This window comes from Orcinus orca, chromosome 4 (genome assembly GCF_937001465.1).
Source record: "Orcinus orca chromosome 4, mOrcOrc1.1, whole genome shotgun sequence".
Taxonomy (NCBI): Eukaryota; Metazoa; Chordata; class Mammalia; order Artiodactyla; family Delphinidae; genus Orcinus; species Orcinus orca.
The window spans coordinates 92,888,720-92,897,061 of NC_064562.1; the positions used below are offsets into that span (position 1 = coordinate 92,888,720).

At 38.9% G+C, this 8,342-nt stretch overlaps 1 protein-coding gene across 1 annotated transcript; it reads left to right on the forward strand.

Moving 5' to 3' along the window:
- Positions 1 to 5,343: 5,343 nt before the first annotated feature.
- LOC101270113 (elongin-B-like) lies at positions 5,344 to 5,652 on the forward strand. The gene has a single exon (XM_033421580.2). The coding sequence runs from the start codon at positions 5,356 to 5,358 to the stop codon at positions 5,650 to 5,652; it is 297 nt and encodes a 98-aa protein (XP_033277471.1). The 5' UTR covers positions 5,344 to 5,355.
- The last annotated feature ends 2,690 nt before the right edge of the window (positions 5,653 to 8,342 follow it).

The following is an 8,342-nucleotide window of genomic DNA, read 5'->3' on the forward strand; positions in this document are numbered from 1 at the left end:
AGCCTTACTCAGAGTTATGGGACCAGAGTCACAGGATCAGAGTCTATCTTTGGCATTAAGATCATAACTTTTATGGAACAAAATCCCGTCTTTAAACGAGAAGTCATGAAAATGAGTATTTAGGACCCGTCTTGGGTACACTGTCAGGTTGGCAATTCTTTTATTTTGCAGTTTCTTTCCAACTTCCTTGAGCCCCTCACTCTCTGCCAACCTGCCAACCAAGGTACTTTCCTGCAGCACCAAAACAAGTACCCATTCATTTCCCCCACTTTCTGTACCTAATCTGGAATCTACCTGAATCAAAAAGCCTTTTCCCTGCCTCAGCCCCATTCATTCAGGGCCTTCCCAGATAACTGGGTTAATTCCTGATAAATTCATTCAAAAAAGATAATGGCTTAATGTGTCAGACATTTAAGAGGACTTGCATTTTAAGGGATTAATCCTAATCATGGGAGAAATCTTGGGAATTTCAAGTACAGTATGTAAAAGGACATAAAAAAGTTTATATTATATACCAAAACTGTACAATAGAAACATAATATGAGCCATAAATATAACCTGCCTATGTAATTAAAAATTTTCTACTAGTTGCTTGAAAAAGGAGAGAGAAACAGGTGAAATTAACTTTAACAATGGTATATTTAATCCAATATATTCAAAATATTATTCTTTAAACATATAATCAATATAAAAATTATTAATGAACTACTTTACCTTCTTTCTTTTTGTTCTAAGGTTTTGAAATCTGATGTGTGTTTTACATTACAGCATATCTCGATTTGGACTAGCCACATTTCAAGTGCTCCCTAGCCACACGTGGTTTGTGGCTGCCCTCCAGGACAATACAATTATAGTCAGAAAAATGAAGAGCACATCTTCTGTGTGTCTGTGTGGAGATGCGGCAAGGGAGGGGGAGGTATGTGTGTATGAAAGACATTATTGAGTGTGTAATGAGATGATAGTGGTGGTTGGCATCAAAGGATAGAAAAGCGTGGATATGTTTAATTTTTCATTGCATTTAGAAGACAGTGTGGTATAATAGAACATATATTTTAGACTATGATTGAAACTCTGCTGTGTGTTATTGGACATATCACATAAGCTCTCTGAGCCTCAGATTACTTATTTGTAAAAGGGAGATAGTGATGACTGCTTTTGAGAATTGCTGTTGGGAGATTTAATGATAAAATATACAGAAAAGAACTCATGGGGGACTCTCAATAAATGCAAATCTGTCTGTCCATTTTTTCTGCTCCCTTTCAGAAAACTTTACGTTTATTTCTCTTCTCCACACCACTTACCCCAACCCATCCCTCTTTAAGGGCTAGTTCAATCCTCAGCTTCTCTATCAAATTTTTAAAAAATTTTATAGTTCTTACTGAACATCCTAAAAAAAATTAGACAGACCATGAGATTTGATATTAAGTTTGGCCATATATTTACCAAATTAATCCCATTTCTGTGGCTAACATTTGGTCATCTATATGTAGAATGCTTTTTTCCTTTCTCTTGGCCTATCCAAATTCTATTCTTTCTATTTCTCAGCTCACATTCCAACTTGTACCTGAAGCATTCTCAGACCATTTGGGTATACAGTGATCTTGTTCTTGCTAAAATCATATCACTTCTACCCCAAGCTAGATTCTATGAAGCTTACTTCCTATGGCTAATTAATAGATAATCTGCAAAAAAATGTTTTGTGGCCAGAAAAATAAGTTGATGAAATTCTGAGTTAAAAAGTTGAATAATTTCATTTTTTAATGCTCCATGGTGTGAAACTACAAAAGGGGACAATTATTTGAAACATTTCCCAAATTTATTAATCTAAGTAAAATTTTCCTATTTTTCCTTAAACTAGCATTTCAAGCAATTAATTTTGGGATACAAGAATACATATTACGTATTATGGCAATTTAATATGTGCTTCCTCATCAACTCAAATTCACTTTATTTTTGTTTGTTTATGCCTGATCTTCCCCAATAACAATATTTTGAAGTGCACTGGGATTCAAAGCTTAGAAAGAAAATTTTCGTGAATTCTTTAATTTGATCTTCACAATAATATTCCGAGCTGGTATTATTTAAGAAGAGACCTGACGGCTTCGTTCAATTTTTCAACCAATGATGATTGAGCACTGACATGACAGGCACCATGTGGGCTCTGCAAATGCAGTGGTACCCACGGAGGCAGACAGACATTTAACAAAACTTTCACAAAATCCATAAGTACTTTGAAGAAGAGTAGTAATTGCTAGTACTTATATAATACTAACTTCCTGGCCATATTCTAAATATTTAAATAATTCTCAAAATAACCTAGAAACATTTATCCCCATTTGACAGATAGAAATTGAGACACAAAGAGATACAGTGATTTGCCCAGGGTCACCCAGAGCCAAAATTCAAACCCAGGCAATCTGGCTCTAGAGTTTGCCCTATGATGTACTTCCTCTCTATGTATGGAAGTAGGAGGCATAGCAAGAACATGTAGCTGGAGACCTTGCCTACCATGCATTATTAGGGAAAGAACTAATGTTTAAGCTGAATCTTCAACAATGAGTAGAGGAGGATAATTGTAAGCAGAGGAAAAATCAGGTGGGAAGGTTTTGAGTAAGTTTGCCATATTCAAGGAAGTGTATAAGTGCCAGACTGACTTGCCTATAGTGACCCAGGGTGGAGGACAGTTCATGCCTATCATAGGTGTCATGTCACAAAAATGTAATCTTCAGGAGATGGATGGTGATGATGATTGGACAACAATGTGTACTTAATACTATAGAAGGATACGCTTGATAATGGTTAAAATGGTAAAATTTATGTTGTGTATATTTTACCACAATAAAAAATAATTGAGCAAATAGAAAGTAAATGAAGAAAAAAATGATAAAATCATAACAATAATTAGGGATAGATGATGGATATATGAGAATTCATTATAGTACTCTCCCTACTTTGAAGTATATTTGAATTATTTTTTCCTTTCCCTTCCTTTTTTGCGGTACGCGGGCCTCTCACTGTTGTGGCCCCTCCCATTGCGGAGCACAAGCTCCAGACGCGCAGGCCCAGCGGCCATGGCCCGCGGGCCCAGCCGCTCCGCGCCATGTGGGATCCTCCCGGACCGGGGCACGAACCCGTGTCCACTGCATCGGCAGGCGGACTCTCAACCACTGCGCCACCAGGGAAGCCCTATTTGAATTTTTTATAGTAAAGTTAATATAAATGTAAAAATGTAACTTTCAACCTAAAAATAATGAAAAGCGACTATTCAGAAGGAGAGCTATATGATAAGGTTTTAAGATGATCACTGGATGCTGTGTGAAAAATAAAAATGAGATTTCAGATGGTTAGGCAGAAGAATATCATTTTGTCTATGATGGAATCAGTAGTCATGAAAAGGGATGCACTTAAACATATTAAGGTTGTAGAATCATCAGACTTGATGATGACTGGATATTGTGACATTTCTGGCATGAGCTATGGAGTAGATAGTTAAGGAGGTAAGAAGATAAGAAGAAAACCAGGGCAGCGTGATGTTATAGAAGTCAAAGAAAAAGGTAGTCAATGTTGAACGCAGAGAGAAGAGCTTGAGTAAAGTGACCACCAAATTTAGGGATACATAAATTATTTGTAACCTTACCTAGAGGATCTTGGGTGGGAGCCAGTTAGTCATAGGTCGATGTCACAGACTGTTTGTGTTTGCCCCAAGTTCATATATTAAAACCCTAACCCCAATGTGATGGTATTAGGAAGTAAGTCCTTTTGGAGGAAATTAGGTTCAGATGAGGTCATGAGGATGCAGATGGATTTGTTGTTATGGGGTTGGGTAGTTAAGGGAATTTCTATCTGTTGGCTTCTACTTTTCCTGTGAAAAAAAGAATTAGGATAATACTAAACTTTTATTGATGGTTTATTGACAGCAGGCATTATTTTAAAAGATTTACATATAGTGACTCATTTACTACTTACAATAACCTTATGAGGCAGGAAATATTATTGTCTCTTTTTACCAATAAGGAACTGAGGCACAGAACTGTTAAAAAAAAATGTATCCCTAAGGCTGCATTTAAGTAAATTGCTGGAACCTGAATACAAAGCCAGACAGCTTACTTTTAGAGCCCACAGTCTTAACTACAAGCCACATTTAACTAAGGTCATCCACTGATGGTGAAGGAGATATTGGAGGAGTCCGTCATCGAAGGAGTATGAAGGGAGGAAAGAGTCTCTCCAGAAACTGGAATATGATAAGATCATAAGGGATATAGAGAGCTCAGTTGAGACTTGGAATTACAAACTGAAAGTGCTATCAATCAACCTGGTGATGTGATTTGCTCCAGAGGATCTCAGCTACTTGAACGCAGGCACTGAGAAGACAGACTATTGTGTTTATCTGAGGTTAGCATTTATCGGGTATAGCAAAATGACAAAAAGACAACGGAGAGTGAAGGTGGCTGCAATAATCTACAGGGAAAGAGGCTTTGGGGAATACATCCCTCATATTAAAATGCTCTTTCTACTATGCTAGTATTTTTTCTCTCATTGGCCTTTTCTGGCAAAGACATTTAGTTAATAGAGCAGAGCCTTCCAATTCAGCTAAGTTCAACACACTGGTATAGAGAATTTAGTATATACTAGCCTCTCTGCTACATGTTAGGTATTTTGAACAAGGATTTTGCTCTTTGTTTACTATTAATGCCACTGGTACCAGAAATTTTGTCTAAAAGCAGTGTATCAGATATTTAAATGCCTTCACTCTGGCTTATCTCTATATCCTATCTTGGTTACAGGGTCATATCACTGATTACTTTCAGATTTCTTTCATGTCACTTATGTCACTCTGTAATCAAAAAATGTTAATTTTCTAGTAACATGAACCGACCCTAAGTTAACACCTCAAATTTTATTTTACAATTTAAAAAGTTAAAATTTGCATCTGAGATAAATTAAAAGGAGAGTCAAATATAAAATTTTGTAGATATCATAATGACCCATCCCAGCAAAATTTTAATAATTAAGACATAGGTAATTGGAAGCTCTGAATAATTTTCAGCGTTGTTTGGACATTAGCTGATCATCAATACCCTATGAAAAACTTACTTTTATGATGATTCTGATGGACTGAAATTGTGTACTAGATTCTGAATCACAAAATTTTATAGATTAAGAAATAATGAGATGGATCATTAGAAGTAACTTTACTTTGAAACTGTTAATGCAACGTGTGGCCCTTGATTTCAAAGGCAATAGAATTAGCTGTTAAAAATATAGATTCTGGGGGTGGGCTCGGGAACAGGGCGGAGTGCGGCCGCACGGGTGCGTCAAGGGGGAGAGGCAGCCGCTGCAATAGACGTGTTCCTCATGATCCGGCACCACAAGACCACCATCTTCATGGACGCCAAGGAATCGAGCACCATGTTCGAGCTGAAGCGCATTGTCGAGGGCATCCTCAAGTGGCCGCTGGTGGAGCAGCGGCTGTACAAGGACGACCAGCTTCTGGACGACAGAAAGACATTGGGCGAGTGTGGCTTCACCAGCCAGACAGCATGGCCTCAGGCCCCAGCCACTGTGGGGCTAGCCTTCAGAGCAGATGAAGCCTTTGAGACCCTGCACATCCAGCCCTTCTCCAGCCCACGTGAGCTGCTGGAGGTGAGGTAGCCACAGGACTGAGGAAGCAGTGCCAATGAACAGGCTCTGCAGTGAGAGTCCCCCTCCCACCAACTGCACCCCAATAAGAGATTTGGGTGCCCCCCCAAAAAAATACAGAATCTGGGACTTCCCTGGTGGCGCAGTGGTTAAGAATCTGCCTGCCAAAGCAAGGGACGTGGATTTGAGCCCTGGTCCAGGAAGATCCCACATGCCGCGGAGCAACTAAGCCCGTGTGCCACAACTACTGAGCCTGCGCTGTAGAGCTCGAGAGCCACAACTACTGAGCCTGAGTGCCACAACTACTGAAGCCTGCATGCCTAGAGCCCGTGCTCCACAACAAGAGAATCCACGGCAATGAGAAGCCTGTGCACCGCAAAGAGTAGGCCCTGCTCGCTGCAACTAGAGAAAGCCCGGGCTCAGCAAGGAGGACCCAACACAGCCAAAAATAAATAAATCAGTTAAAAAGAAAACCATATATATATATATATATATATATATATATATATATAAAACTACAGAATCTTGGTCTCCCTTCCAAATCTACTGAATCAGAATCTGCATTTTAATAAGATCCCCAGGGAATTTGTATGCACATTACAGTTTGAGAAGCACTGGTCTGGGTCATCATTATAGTAATTAGTATTGTGATGGGTTGAAATGTGAACTCAAAACACCCACCGGTTTTTACGTTTTAGTCTAGAGATGAGCTGACCACATGTAAGTCCTGATTTTTTTAGGCAAAAAGGTAGTTTGAGAGAAAAATGGAGAGAAAGAACTGAGGTCTCCTTTTATTTTAGACTTGATGTGATTGTCTGGTTGGCAAAAGCATCCATTCACAATTCTGATACCCATTTTCTCTGGTCTTCTTTGTGGTCATACTCTGGCTCTCCTCTTTCCTTCTGCAGTCTTCCATATTCCTCAATTTAAGATCCCTGATTTTCAAAGGCAATAGTTTCTAGATTCTCAGCAGCCAAGTATTTATTGGGTAGAAATGAGTTAACCCAAGAAACGTTTGAAGTTGGCAGGATTCTGATGGTTCAGGAAATTTTGAAAGTCATCATATGGGGCTCTAAATACTGGAATGGTTGACAAGATTTTTCCAGCACATGGCAGATGTTGACTCACAGGAATTAATGTGATTAACCTTCAGGCAAAGTACGTTCAAGGCAGAGAGGTGAATCTGAGTCATTAGCTTTTGGTTCTGGAGCAATGAAAAATTACGGCATTTGCTCTGTCCATGCCCTTCCATACACAGATCACCTCATTTATATCATTGCTCCTTCATGTTTCTTTTCAAAAGTATGAAATGCCAAGGTGAGTGACCAAAAGAGAGCAGCTATTCAGTATATGGCAATGACAACCAAGCTAAGGTTTTCTTCTCGTCAAATATTTCTATTGAGAACTCTTCTGTTTCTTCCTCTCTGTGCTTTCTTCTTGGAGAAGAAAGAGGCTTTTCAAAAGAGTTGCTGAAAAGTTACAATTTCTTCTCCTCTTAACTCCCCAACCCACTCCAATCTCTCCCCGGTGCTTTACCAAACCAGCATTTTCCAAGAACACCAAAGACCTAATTTTCAAATGTATTTGAAAAAAGATTAATTCTCAATCTACTTGAACTCAGAGAAGCATTTGGTATGGTTGACCATTAACTCCTCTAGAAACCATCTCCTCCCTTTGTTTCATGGGACACACATGCTCCTGGTTTGCCTCCCACGTCTCGTCTCTATTTGCATAATCAGTTCCTAGCTCCTCCTCTGCCTGTTCCTTTTTTTGAGTATTTCTTAGGGCTCCATCCTCTTCTCTTTCATTTTACTTCCCCTCCTGAAGGAATCTTATTCACCCTTTTGGCTTCAATTTAATTACTCCAATACTCTCAGTAATAATAACATTTAATGGTTGGTTATAATGTGCCAGGCACTGTACTAAGCTCTTCATTTGACGTATCTAATTTATTCCTCATAACAACTCCGAAATGTTTAACTCCATCCTGTGTTTCTCCTGAGTCTCAGAAATGCTCATACACACGTATACCAGAAAAGTCCTTTGACTGTCTTGGAGGCACCTCAGAGGCGAAATGTTAAACATGGTATTCTTCATCTTTCCCGCTCTACTCCATATAAAATCTATTCTTCCAAAATTGTCCCCTAAATCAGTTCGTGGTATCACCAACCACCAACTACTTGCTCAAGCCAGAAACCTAAGAGTCAAGCTTTTTTGATTCTTACATTTGACCACGCTGTCTAATCACTAAATCCTATTGATTTTACTTCCTAAATATCTTTCTAATATGCCACTTCTCTTGATTTCCATTACTTTCAATCAACTCCATGGTTTCTCAACCTTCACACCATTGACATGTTTGATCAGATAATTCTTTGTTATGGTAAATTGTCCTGTGCATTGTAGGATGTTTAGCAGCATTCCTGGCTTCTACCAACTAGATGTCAATGACGGCCCTTCGTCCTTCCCCCCAGAGTTGTGACAATTAGAAATGTCTCCAGGCATTACCGAATGTTCACTGGGAAGCAGTAATGCCCCCAGTTGAGAACTATGGCTTTAGTCCCAGTTAATATCGTCTCCCTCTGTATTTAATACAACAGACTTAATTTGTCCTAAATGGTGAAAAACGCAAATGTCACAACCCTTCTTAAAAACTTTAGTTTCTCCATGCTTTTAGAATAAAATCCAGAGTTCTTAAAAGT

Coding starts and splice junctions, on each gene's coding strand:
- LOC101270113 (XM_033421580.2), top strand. CDS start 5,356: ATGATCCGGCACCACAAGACCACCATCTTCATGGACGCCAAGGAATCG.